Source organism: Haliaeetus leucocephalus, unplaced genomic scaffold, assembly GCF_000737465.1.
Source record: "Haliaeetus leucocephalus isolate CR32 unplaced genomic scaffold, Haliaeetus_leucocephalus-4.0 Scaffold752, whole genome shotgun sequence".
NCBI classification, from domain to species: Eukaryota; Metazoa; Chordata; class Aves; order Accipitriformes; family Accipitridae; genus Haliaeetus; species Haliaeetus leucocephalus.
The window spans coordinates 2,709,611-2,722,139 of record NW_010973188.1 but is presented as its reverse complement, the minus strand read 5'-3'; the positions used below and the strand labels follow the sequence as shown (position 1 = coordinate 2,722,139).

At 50.8% G+C, this 12,529-nt stretch overlaps 2 protein-coding genes across 5 annotated transcripts in view; one reads left to right on the top strand and one right to left on the bottom strand.

Moving 5' to 3' along the window:
* Positions 1-95: 95 nt before the first annotated feature.
* Positions 96-3,409, top strand: POLR1C (polymerase (RNA) I polypeptide C, 30kDa). 4 transcript variants are annotated; one of them, XM_010581182.1, is made up of 9 exons: positions 96-182; positions 268-339; positions 440-547; positions 1,047-1,179; positions 1,299-1,418; positions 1,586-1,738; positions 1,917-2,066; positions 2,633-2,749; positions 3,090-3,409. In XM_010581182.1, the coding sequence occupies exons 1-9, from the start codon at positions 114-116 to the stop codon at positions 3,206-3,208; spliced, it is 1,041 nt and encodes a 346-aa protein (XP_010579484.1). In that variant the 5' UTR covers positions 96-113; the 3' UTR covers positions 3,209-3,409. The 4 variants fall into 4 exon arrangements, with proteins under 4 accessions (XP_010579484.1, XP_010579485.1, XP_010579486.1 ...); XM_010581183.1 differs by lacking the exon at positions 3,090-3,409 and adding an exon at positions 2,889-3,072; XM_010581184.1 differs by lacking the exon at positions 440-547.
* Positions 3,410-5,838: 2,429 nt separating this feature from the next.
* XPO5 (exportin 5) overlaps positions 5,839-12,529 on the bottom strand; it is a gene marked incomplete at its 5' end in the record, with an annotated part of 29,222 nt that continues 22,531 nt past the window's right edge. The window contains 9 exons of the mRNA XM_010581261.1: positions 5,839-7,542; positions 8,107-8,271; positions 8,428-8,565; positions 8,744-8,851; positions 9,600-9,682; positions 10,193-10,255; positions 11,123-11,217; positions 11,426-11,472; positions 11,984-12,081. Of these exons, the coding sequence (XP_010579563.1) occupies positions 7,402-7,542; positions 8,107-8,271; positions 8,428-8,565; positions 8,744-8,851; positions 9,600-9,682; positions 10,193-10,255; positions 11,123-11,217; positions 11,426-11,472; positions 11,984-12,081 (938 nt within the window). The remainder of the gene's footprint in view (positions 7,543-8,106; positions 8,272-8,427; positions 8,566-8,743; positions 8,852-9,599; positions 9,683-10,192; positions 10,256-11,122; positions 11,218-11,425; positions 11,473-11,983; positions 12,082-12,529) is intronic.

Here is a 12,529-nt window from a genome sequence, read left to right as displayed (position 1 = left end):
GGCGGCGGGGGAGGGTGGGCCTCCCCGCGAGCGGCGAGGCCACGCGTGGGCGGGCGGAGGCCCGTCACGTGGCGTGGAGCGCCACCTCCCCCCGCCCCCCGCTGGCGGCGGCCATGGCGGCCAAGCGGGGCACCGACGAGATGCGTGACCGCGTGGTGCTGGGCGAGTTCGGCGTCCGCAACGTGAGTGGGGCGCGGCGGGACGGCGGGGGGCTCCCGGCCCCGGCCCCGGCCCCCCTCACGGCCCCGCCTGTCTGCCTCCTCGCAGGTCCACACCACCGACTTCCCCGGCAACTACCCCGGCTACGAGGACGCCTGGGACCGGCGGCGGTTCGAGGAGGTGGGTGAGCGCCGCAGGCGGCTGGGGCGGTTGGGGGGGCGGGGGCGTTCGGGTCCGGCGCGCGGCGCCCGGCGTGACCCGCGGCGCGTGGCCCGTGCAGGCGTTCCGCGTGGACATAATCCGTGAGGAGGAGGGCGCGCTGGAGTTCGACATGGTGGGCATCGACGCCGCCATCGCCAACGCCTTCCGCCGCATCCTGCTCGCCGAGGTACCGCCGAGGGCGGCCGGGGGGGCGGGGGCAGGGACCGAGGCTCGCCGGGGCGGTGCGGGGAGCTGTAGGGAAGGTCTGGGGGCGCCGGCCTAGGAGCGGGGGGGACCCCGCCTTACGTCAGCCCGTGCGGACGGCTTCTGGGGTTGGAAGAGAAGCGCAAATCCGTTCTGCACGTGTGCCGCGAGCCCAAAGAGAGTTAGGGCCTTAGCAGCACGAGCGATAGCGCTTGTTGCTCTTAAGAGTGCTGTTGGTAGTGTCTGTGGATCAACCTGCCCTTCATCTCTTGTGATCGTTTGTTTAAAAAAAATAAAAACAAAGCGGGAAGGGGTACATTGGCTGTGAGAGTGTATTGGGTAGCCTGGTTTGGCAGAAATACTACTGAAAATAGTCTGCAGGGCAATTATTTATGGGAGAGAACGGACACTCTAGCTGGATATTCTGTTAGCATGTATTTCAACTGTCAACTTATGCTGACTTGATCTCTTGTCTCCCTGAGGTGCCAACGATGGCTGTAGAGAAAGTCTTTGTGTACAACAACACATCCATTGTGCAGGATGAAATTCTGGCTCATCGCTTGGGCCTCATCCCTATCCGAGCTGACCCTCGACTCTTCGAATATAGAAACCAAGGTGAGAGTCTTGGATCAAACAGAAATATTGAAGGTTTCTCCCAGAGCAGGAAATCAGGGTCACATTAACTGAGCAGAAGTATGTTTCCATAGAGGCTCATGCCATTCTCCCCTTCCCAGGAGATGAAGAAGGCACAGAAATTGATACTCTGCAGTTCCAGCTGAAAATAAAATGCAGTCGAAACCCTCAGGCAGCCAAGGAATCATCTGATCCTAATGAACTATATTTCAATCACAAAGGTGAGATCTCTCCTAAAAATAGGTGCTGTGTTTTTCTCAGGCCTGCGTGCAGAGAGAGCCGATTCCCTCATTCTGCTAAACTTACTTTTTGCTATCTCCAGTCTTGTACAGGTCAGCGACCTGTTTTGAGACAGTAGCTGGCTGATGCTTGTGACTTTTCTTCGCAGTGTACAGTAAACATATGACATGGGTGCCCTTGGGGAATCAGACAGACCTCTTTCCAGATGCTGACTTCCGACCTGTTCATGATGACATCCTCATTGCACTGTTGCGACCTGGCCAGGAAATAGATGTTCTTATGCACTGTGTCAAGGGTATAGGTGAGTTGTGGGTCCTGGGGCAGCAGGAGGAGGAGTGTGAGTGCTTGGAGTAGGGCACAGCTGTGTGAAGGGGAAGGGTGGAGAGCTGGCTTTCCCCCTGGAACTTTAAGTCCCGGCATTCTGGCACTCTTGTTCCCTGAGGCCTGCCCTCATTCTTGATTCTTAACTCTTCATTCAGGTAAAGATCATGCCAAGTTTTCTCCTGTGGCCACAGCTAGTTATCGACTGCTTCCTGACATCACTCTCCTGCAGCCTATTGAGGATGAGGCAGCTGAGATGTTGCAGAAGTGCTTTTCCCCTGGAGTCATTGAGATCCAGAATATCAAGGGTACTTTTTTCCTGCTCTAAGTGCCTTGTTCCTTACAAGCCTTAGCAGAGACTGATTAGAGAATAGAGCCAAACCTTGCAGAGGCAAAACCATGTTGTGGTGTTGCCTTGCCAATCAGCAGCTGGTCATGCTATGCTGAGCCTGGTTTTATAGATGAGCAGCTGTCACATGCAGATGTGTTGGGTGATGAACTGGGATCTCCCTGAAATCTAAGGCATTGGGTGCCTGTCTGCAGGGCTCTGCAGCTGCTGACTGCAGCTTCCAGTGCTGTTGTCTGCAGGACTGGGTAGTGAGCTTGCTCTTTCCAGCAGCTCTGTGTGGAGAAGACTTCTTGTGTCCTGCCCAGGGGTACATACAAGCTTTGTGTTTGGGTTGGAACTGTTCAAGAAGACCAGTTCTGTCAGGTTGGAGTTTCATGTTGGGGGTGTGCTAATTCTTTATATTGGTGGCTTCGCTGCCTTTGCTGATGAGGGAGTGCATGTTTGAGTCAGCGTAAGTACTCGCTGTGACCACAAAGCACCCATCTGCTGCAGGTGCCCGTCTCGTTTCATCTTTTTCCCCTTTAGGTAAAAAGGTGGCAAGAGTAGCCAATGCACGGTTGGACACGTTCAGCAGAGAAGTTTTCCGTCACGAGGGTCTGAAAAACCTCGTGCGCCTGGCAAGAGTACGAAACCATTACATCTGTGAGTGCTCCATTTTCCACAGAACATAGAGCCCTGCTGTGGTTTGTGCAAACAAGCAGAGACTGACCAGCGTGTATAGCTGGGTCTCTGCCTCCCCCTTTTTCCCCACATCATCAGCATTCATACATTCATATTCCAGTGGGTAACTACTGAGGTTGTGGTTTGGTGTTGCTTTGGGATTGAATGTGTTTGTGCTTCCTGCCGGCAAATGTAACCTTTTCTCTGGTTGTGAAGATCTGGCTTGTCAGAAGTGTGTAAAGGAAGACGAGGGACGGAGGTCCTGGAGCCAGGTGTCGGCTGAAGCTGCATAGCAGCTGTGCTGACTTGTGTCTCTGTGCAGTTTCAGTGGAGTCAACGGGTATCTTGCCTCCAGATGTGCTGGTGAGCGAAGCCATCAAGATCCTGATGGGAAAGTGTCAGCGCTTCTTGAATGAGCTGGACTCTGTGCCTATGGAGTGACCAGGCTGTAGCTGGGAAGCATATCCCTGCACTGCTGTTCTGGCCTTCTTGTACCTGCCTGCAGGGGTGATTCCTCTTCCATAGGCAAGAGGTTTGAGATGGGCTTGTGAAGAGTCCTAGGACCATGTCTTTGAATTTGTTTTCTGTTGGTAATGAGCCTCAGTGAGGAGATGCGCTAAAATAAAGGCTTTGCTTTACATCTGTTTCCTTCTGTGCTGTTCACAATTGTGAGACCATAATACGCAGAGAAGAAAGTGGCAGCAGGTCTAAAGATGAATAATAGCATTTATTTTAGATTGTATGCAGTGTGTGAAGAAGACTGGTATGGCAGCATAGTAAAGCACTTCACAGCAGGTCAGTGAGATTTAACAAGTCAGTGTCAGCACAGGACTATTTTGCAGGTGTCTCAAAGCAGCTTGGGGGTAGTTAATGTGGTAAATGAAAGGCTGTACTGTCAGAGGGCTGGGACACCTCTCCTATGAAGAAAGGCTGAGAGTTGGGGTTGTTCAGCCTGGAGAAGAGAAGGCTCTGGGGACACCTTATTGTGGCCTTTCAATATGAAGAAGGGGCATGGAGAAAGACTTTTTACCAGAGCCTGTAGTGACAGGGCATGGGTTTATATACTGAGAGAGGGTAGACTTAGATAGGACATAAGACGGTTTTTACAATGAAGGTGGTGGCAAGATGCTAGAACTGGTTGCCCAGAGAAGTTGTGGATGCCCGTTCCCTGGAAGTGTTGAAGGTCAGGTTGGACTGGGCTTTGAGCAAGCTCATCTAGTGAAAGATGTCCCTGCCCATGGCAGGGGCATGTAGACTAGATGATCTTTGGTCTCTTCCAGCCCAAACGATTCTATGATACAGTACTGGGCTTTTCTGTGCAAAGGTGGGGTTTAAAAACATTCCCTGTCAGGACGGACTGTCCCTTCTTAAATATCTTAAGGTAAGGCATTTCTTCCCAGGGGTTAGATTTGACTACTCTGTTCTCCCTTTTGGTGACTGACTGTACTTTGGGCTGACCCTGGAGCAGAACTGAATGGTGGAGGGCAAGTGACAGTCAAAGGCTTGTCTCCACCCAGGGAAGCCTGGGAGAACCGGCAAGTTAGTCTCAGTGGTGAGCACTACTGTTAGTCGGCACTGGGTAGGTCTTAGCTTGTGAAAGTCTCTCTTGACAAGCTGATGAAGGAACTGGAACTTGTGGGGAGTATGGGTATGGCTCAGTTGCTTACGTCAATCCTCACTACAAGGTTAGAATTTAGTGTAGCAAATCATACTTTTTCTCTACCTGTTTCACTGGATATAGTTATACTGTAAACATCCTAACAGGTGTTCGGTTGGATATACTGTAGAGAAGAGGTATGCTTGGCATCCTCCTACAATCCCAACCTGTCCCATGTCACTATAGTGTTGCAAACCCATGCCCTGCTTCTAGATTTTTTTTCAAGACAGCTAGTAATTGGTTGCTGGGGAAACTGGCTGCTTCCCTGTAAGGGCTGTTCTGGGAGCTGTCAGTGTTTCACAGCTGTGCTTGCTGACTCCTGCACCTCCTCTTTCAGCAGGCTTGCAGGGACCTTGGCTGCTGACCTCTTCCCACAGGGTCTCATTCATCCACTTACCCTTAGAAGGGAATGTTGGGAACCCAAGAGCTAGGCTGAAGTCCTGTAGTCTGTACCTCCTGGTTTAGAGCTCCCACCAGCCTTAGCCAAGATACCTCCCCAGGGCTTTTTGCTTGCTTGAAACTTAGGACAGCTCAGCTGTGCAGTACATGCCTCACCTGTATGAGGAACACAGGGTGTAGTCCCAGTGCCAGCATAAGCACAGAAAAGCTCCTCTTCCTCTCGACCGTGGCTAGTTCCTAATCAACACCATTTAGGTATCAACTCCATTTAAAAGATGGCGATTCCTAGCTGGATCCTTTCAATTTTAACAAGCTAAAGCAGCTTCCTTGCTGAGCTGGATTACAGCTGGGGCCTTGGAAAAATGTTTTGTAACAAAACTTACATTGACTTTGTTCAGGCCCACCTCTTTGAGGGCTTCTGCTTTTGTTGCAAGAGAGACCTTTCACACAATCTTCATCACGTGAGGGGAGAGACCAAAGGCAATCGCTACATCACCTTCCTATGTTACTGAAAAGGGCAGCTGAGAGAGTATGGCTAAACTACAGCACTATCACAAGACATTGCACCTCTCAGCAATAGCTAGGGTTGGGCGTGGAGGCTACTTCAGTAGTGTATGGACCTTTTCGCGCTATTGCTTCACATATTTCCCATACTGCTTATGGGACATACATACCCTGGCATAGCCATGCCAAAGGGTTTTGCTTTGGCAACATGTACCCTTCAAGCTGTAAACTGGGACCTAGCGGCTGTTGTGGAATTAATATAAAGCAGCTGTGAATGACATATAAATACTTCAAAATTCAATTCTCCCCTTGGCTTCTAATTTAATTGTGTAGTTTGGAATGGTTCTTTCCCTCCCTGATAATGTATGTTGACTACCAGCAAAGGTGCTCCCTTTTTGGTAGCTGGAATAAGGAGTGCTGAACAATCCTTAGGAGGGCAGTCTGGGCAGAGCAGAGGCCTCAGATCTGACTGAAACAGATAAAGAATAAAAATGAAACATGACACCATGTGTATGAAACTGGAATAGCTTTACTGACATTCAGAGGTGTAACACAACCAGTTCAGAGACAGCTTCAGATTTAAACATTCCTACAAAAAATGTTCTAAAAACCATTTAAAAAAACCCCCTTGTGTCTAGCATGAAGTCACAGAATGTTAAAAATATGACAACACAATAAATACACCCAGCCTTTGCTAGAGCCAGCAGCCATGTTAGCTCAGAGGTTAAAAAAGTTTGAGGCCAGGAGGAAAGTGGAGGGTGCTAGTGGAACAGCAGGGGCAGGAGGCTGAGTGGATTCCCAAGGCCTGCTCTTCCTTTCTGCACTCCCACCCCTCCCAACCCCAGCTTTTCTGTCCAGTCTGTCCAAGTGGAGACACAACCTTCTCCACCCACCACAGTTTATTACTTGTTCTGCCTCCTGGATGGCAAAACTGCCAGCTAGCTCTGGACAGACCCTCTCAGCTCCTGTGCTAGCGCTAGGATAGATTGAGTGAACCATTTGTCATGTAAGAAGAACCAGCTTTGCAGACTGGAGTGGCTTGATAAGAGTCCCACCTCATCTAAAACCCAATTTCTGACTTGGCTGCCCCTGTAAACTGCAGTATAAATCCCACTCCTCCTGCCCCACCATGCAAGTCTCCAAGAAGTACCAGACTGGGTAAAAACACAGGCTACTGTCACCTCCACAGCAACAGGGTGAGGAGATCCCCTTTGGTTTGCAGGTGCTTCAGATATTGGTCCAGATTTTGTGTACCCTGCACTGGCCATGTTCTAGTCTACAGGGCATGGTAAAAAGAAAAAATAATTAAAAAAATCTGTCCTGCTCCCCCTGAGAGATGTCCAAGAAAGGCTGGCACAAAGTAAAAGCCTTCCATTTGGCTCTGGATAGAACAAGCTGTACGATCATGTATATATACATACATATATGTATATATATGTATGACAGTGTCTGCTTCTTTCTAGAGAGCAGCTGCACCTTAGAAAGGCTGATCTCAAGGGAGATCCTAGAGCACTGCTAGGCTTCCTGGCACACAGCCCTCAGCCCAAGGCTCAGCATCCTGGAGGGAAACGGATTCATGAGAATACCAGTCCACTAGGGACAAGTGCTGACAGGCATGACAGGAGTGTCTGATGTGTTCCCTACAAAGCCTGGCTACTAGCACCCAGAGGAAGATTAGGGTAGCCCCTTTTCACATGGTGCACTACTCTGCCTTTTGCATTAATCTTAAACCCCAAGGGATGAAGAGGTGGAGCAAGAGTGACCCAAGGCTACAGGATGACCAGGCTTTACCTAATGGAGTCTATGGGCTCAGCTCCCACCTTGCAGAGAAGCAGAGGTCTAAAGATGTTCATCCAATGGAGGGGAGGGGAAGGAATCAGGGAAAGCTTAATAGACTGGTTTAAATGCCACCACAGGCCCCATCCCAGTGTAGGGAGGAGCATGGGACATGACCCATAAGGGGCTTTATTCAGACAAATGCTTGTGGAGGCGATGACAAGGAGAATCTAATGTGCTTACTATGAGGAGAGACAAAATATAAGGTAGGGGAGGAGATGGTTGCAGCATCCCAGGCTCAGGGCTCAAAGAGTGCAGTGAGGCCCTCTCCATCCTCATTTTCTAGCACATCCGTTTCCAATGATGGCTTCACCTTTTTGAAGAGAGATGGGAGGTTCCGGATATGAACCTCCTTGCGGAACTGCTCCCCGAGGGGCTTCTGCAGAGGACAGACAGGCAGGCATCAGTCATTACTGCCTTCATGCCCCCACCTGGCTCAGGGGCAGCCTGCTTGCAGATCAGAGGCAGACCCCAGATTCTGAGCAATCCCTAGGCCTGGACCCTATGCTTGCATATTGGGGAATCTCAGGCCTGGTCCTTCCCAAGTGCCAAGGCACTGAGGTAATCACCAGTGCACCAGCTCCCCAGCTTCTAATTCAGTGCCACCAGGCTCCAACGCCACCATCCTCACAAAAGCCCAGCACCCACCTAGCAGCTTCATTCAAACATTTTAACACCCTGTTCCTCCAAGGCACCCTTGGGCAAGGTACCCCCTGCCTCTCAGTTAAGTCATTGCTGGAGGGGCTGCTCAGTCTGTGCTGCCATCCCCACTGTAGCTCCAAGCTGAAGACAGACAGAACAAACACTGAGAACATGCTGCAACAGCCTCCTGTCTGGGAAGGGAGGCAGTGGGGGAGAGGCAGGCAGCCTGGCTGCCCCATCACTTCAGCAGGGTATGGGTGTGAAATGAAACAGGTTCATTTTCCTCCAGGATATCACTTACCCCAATGCAACCTGTGATGAGGCGCTTGAAATGATCCTTCCGGCGCTTGTCTGCCACCTTCTGCAGTGTTGGGTTCAGAAGCTTTGAATCAAACTGCTCCAAAGAGTCCCTCTGGATGTCTGGGATCTGCTCCATCACTGCCTTCAGCTCAGCGTAGCGAGGGCGCTGCAGGGAGAAGTACAGTTAACGCAGCTCTGCTAGAGGAGCAGCCCTGCCCTCCTCGGGGGACACTGGCTCCTCTGCCCGTACCAAGGGGGGCATGGGATTAGTTTTCCACCACTCCCCAGCCAACCTCGCTAGATAAAGAGCAGAATTTCTCACCAAGGCCTCGTAGATCTGGAAAGCCAGGTGGACAAGAGCTGCCATGCAGCCGTCATGCTGCCCATGTGTCTGTAAGCCCTTCAGCACACTTGTGAAAAACCAGGACACAGCATCGGGCAGGAGGTTTCCTGGAAGCACCTGGGGAAGAGGCACTGTCAGCATGGAACAGATACCAATACATGACTGCCTTTCTGCAGCAGCTTAGTCTTCCCAAGGGAGAAGGTGCCCAGGGGTGAAACAGCCATGCTTCTCACTACATTCAGAGCATCATCTCCCAACCCTGCCAGAACTAATCTCTTCTTCCTCCCAGAGGTACCTGTTTGAGCAACGGCCAGCAAAGCTGTGTTGTGGTTCTTTGGCAGGACAAGGTGTCCTTCCAGGAGAGGGATGTGTAGGCAGTGATCAGCAGCGCAGTGCAAACATCCTGAAAAGGAGTCAGGGAGGGAAACCAGTCAGAGGAACTATTTCCCACCTCCAGGGTTCAAACCTGAAGGGAGCCAAGAAGCAATCCAGGTGCTCTGCAGGAGCTTCTTAGGGCTATCTTTCGAGAATCCTGCTGCTGCTGCTCCAGCTGAAGGTGCTCAAAGGCACCCAGTGTGCACCATCATAGCCATGAGGAACCAACATCAAGCAAACATGCTCCCTTCATCTCCCCTGGAAAGGCCCTGGAGCATCCAGGAACTCCCATCAGCTGCTACTCTCAAGTCACTGCAAAAGCTTCTGCAAGAGCTTGTGAGGCATCCACAGGAGAGGAGGGCTTCAGAGATATTGGGATGAAGGTACTCTGCACAGTGGGTTGTGTTAACACTGTGGCTCCTGTGCCAGCTCTGGCAGATTTTAGAGAAAAAAAGAGCTGCTGGGTGAAGTTCTTCCTCATGAAAGCTGGAGCCCAGGATGAGGGCAGAGCCAGGGAACACCTTGGTGGGCTGAATGCCCTGGGCCTTGCCTGCAGAAGAGCTGAAACTCTGTAGCTGCATGTTATACTGGATCCCAACCGCCATTTACTTTGTGGCTTCTGCAGCCATTAAGGAGGCCCTTAAACAAACACCTATGTTCCCAAGAGATGCTACTCACACTGGGGAATGCTCCAGCAGCCTAGATGTCTGTAGCAGCACCTGGCTGCACCCCAGGCAAGCATGACAAAGAGTGGAAGTCGGAGCATATGCTCTTACCTCTTGCTTCATTAGACACTTGCCGAGCTCAGTGAGCTCTGCGCTGGCAGGTGGAGTCACGTCTGTGGCCATCGCCTCATCATCTGCAGAGCAGAGCAAAGGCAGCACTGTGAACATGGCCTCCCAAGGACTGAGGGTGACACAGGGAGGCACAGCAAGAACTAAGCTGGGAGCCAGGAGACAGCGTACAGAATCAGTATGCTGGCGCAGCTTGCCAGAACATCCCTCTCCAAGCAGAAAGCACCCACCCTTTGTGGGGCAGGAAGGGCACCCAACTAGCTACCTCCAGCTCTCGGGAAGACCATGCACATCCCCCTCTTCTCCTCAGCCCTCTTCTTGGTACCTTAAGAATCAGCTGCTCCAACATGCTACCTGTGAACCCTACAGCACATTTGTTCCTAGGCTAGAGTGGTTTTTTTCTGTGGCCCCCAGATACATTGGGCAGGACAAAGCTGAAGGCTTCTTACCAAACCTATACCCCTCACACAAAACTTCCAGCAACAGACCAGCCTCTCCCGAGAAATGCACGAAGAAATGGGAAAAGTGCTTGTATACACCAAAGGCAGGAAAGACAAAGGTAGGCACTTACTCACCATCTCCATCTACAGCAGCAGTAGTGTTATGCTCAACACCTTTCTTAGAAACACAGCAAACAGCTGCAAAAACAGTTGCAGGTCAAAGGGGCAGAAAAGGGAAGATGCTACTTCAGAACATGCAGAGATTATCCTACAGACTCATGGGCTCACAGCAGCTTCAAGCTTCCCCAGCTTTTACGCAGTATCTGAAGAATCTGAAAGCCCAGTATAAAAGCCAAATACTGCACTACCTGGAAGGCTCAAACACTCCATCCACAGCATCCTCCCACAGTGGCGCCTGCTGCATGGTGTCTGCTTCAAACTACCAAGAACCAGGAACGTGCAAAACCATTTGAATAACCTGAGATGAACACCATCTTAAGGCAACAAGGCCAATCAAGAAAGGAGGTAGAAGGTTGAGGTTCTGTAATCTCTATGCAGAATCAATTTTCCCAGCCTCTCTGCTCAAAGCCATGCTGACAAAAACATGACGTTGGAGAAAGGGAACACAAAGAAGGGAGACTGCTTTGGGGGAGGGACTCTTCCCTTCTGTCTGGCTAGAGACATGGCAATTGCCAGCAAGAAAACTGCTCTACACTCAGGTTGTCCACAAATCCATGTCCTGTATTGGGCTCCAGGGCACAGAAGGGGAGAACCCAGATTCGAAAGGAGGACTGGACTTCTACAGGGACAGTGCCAAAAACATGGAGTCCTAAATGCTAACAAAACAAAAGGAAGAAACTCTCTTCTGAAGGTTGTTAATTGACCTCTTCCTAGGTTTTAGCTAAGATTTTGGCAGGGTTAACTGTCTCATACCTGGCTTCTGAGGATTATATTAAATACTACTGGCCATTATAGTTAAGTTTTACTGCACACTGGAAATTCCTGTTGTCCTCTCCAGGGCAAACTTCCCAGATATCCCAGGGGACCTAGCTTGATTTCACTTACTGATGAGATCCATGACTTCTCGGGTCAGCAGCCTGACCAGCTGTTCCTCAAGCATCTCCTGAGACTCAGGGTTGTCATCTGCAGCTTCATCCTCACTGAGGAGAACAGGTTTTAGTGTGAAGGGAGCCAATGTCTTAAAGCATTCCCTCTGTCCAAGCACAGGGAATGAGTCACCATCAAGGTCAACATAGTGTCTTCCAGCCCTCTGCTGACAGGGCTGTTCCCTGGGCAAAGGGCCACGTAAAAGACCACAGCTCCATCCCACTCCCCATTTCCCCCTCATATCAAGGGGTAGAAGCTTACCAGAGCATGCTTCGCTGGTTGATCACCTGCCATTTCTGAGACAACCTCTGTTCAAGACAAAAGGGAAGATTCAATATCTTCCTAAGGAGCCATGCTGGACACAATGAAAAGAGGCCCAAGTGACAGCTGCTGACAGAAGCACCAGAAATTTAAACACAGCTCTCATGCCAAGCCCCATTTTGAATGGGACAAGAACTGCTACCAACTGTGCTGAAGACACTGTGGAGACACTGTGGCTGTGCTGGCTGTAGGAATCTGAGTGAGCTGCCACAAAAATGAGAGGACACAGGCAAGAACCCCCCCCCCAAAATTCTCAGGGCTGAAGGCTGAGGAGCTAATATCCACAGGTTTGAATTCACAGGAAGGGGTGCTGTGCAACAGCAAGGGTTCAATGCACCTCAAAAGCTCCCCCTAAACAGCATCAAAATCATTAAGCATCATAGCTCTGCCTTTGTCTCTGCTGGCTTTGGAGAGACAGACATTCTCACACGTTGCTGCCAGCTGCTACAAGGAGTCTGGGCTGCCAAGGAACAGGCATTGAACAAGCTGTTTTCTTACCGCATGCAGATAGGTAACGAGTGGTCCCAGCATGGGGCAGACAAGGGTTTCGTAGTATTCTGAAGGGCAGGAGAGTACCAAGGGCTTCACAAACACACCTGCACAGACCAGTTAAGGAAGAGATCCAGCACATACAGCCAGCTGCTAGGGAGACTGCAGCACACTGCCCAAACCAGCCCATTCCACTGGGAGGCCAAGCAACAGAGACACCTCAAAGCCCATCTTCTCATAACCCTGAATTAACAAGTGGCATCTCTATACACCAAGAGCATGAAGTATCCAGCCCCTTTCCCCAACAGTTCAGCTGAGAAAGCTGAGGGTGCTTAGCACCCATTTCCTATCTGTGAGACTGAACATCCAGCCCTGGAAAGTGGGTTGGGAACCCCAGATGGTGTCCTACACAAGCACAAAGTCTAGTCAGACACCCTACTGCCAAGCTCTTGCACTATCCAAGCCCCCTTTGCCCCCCAGAAGGGACTACCCACCTCTCATGGTGCCTCCAGGACCACACAAATCCTTCACATTTATTCTCTCTGACCCCATGCT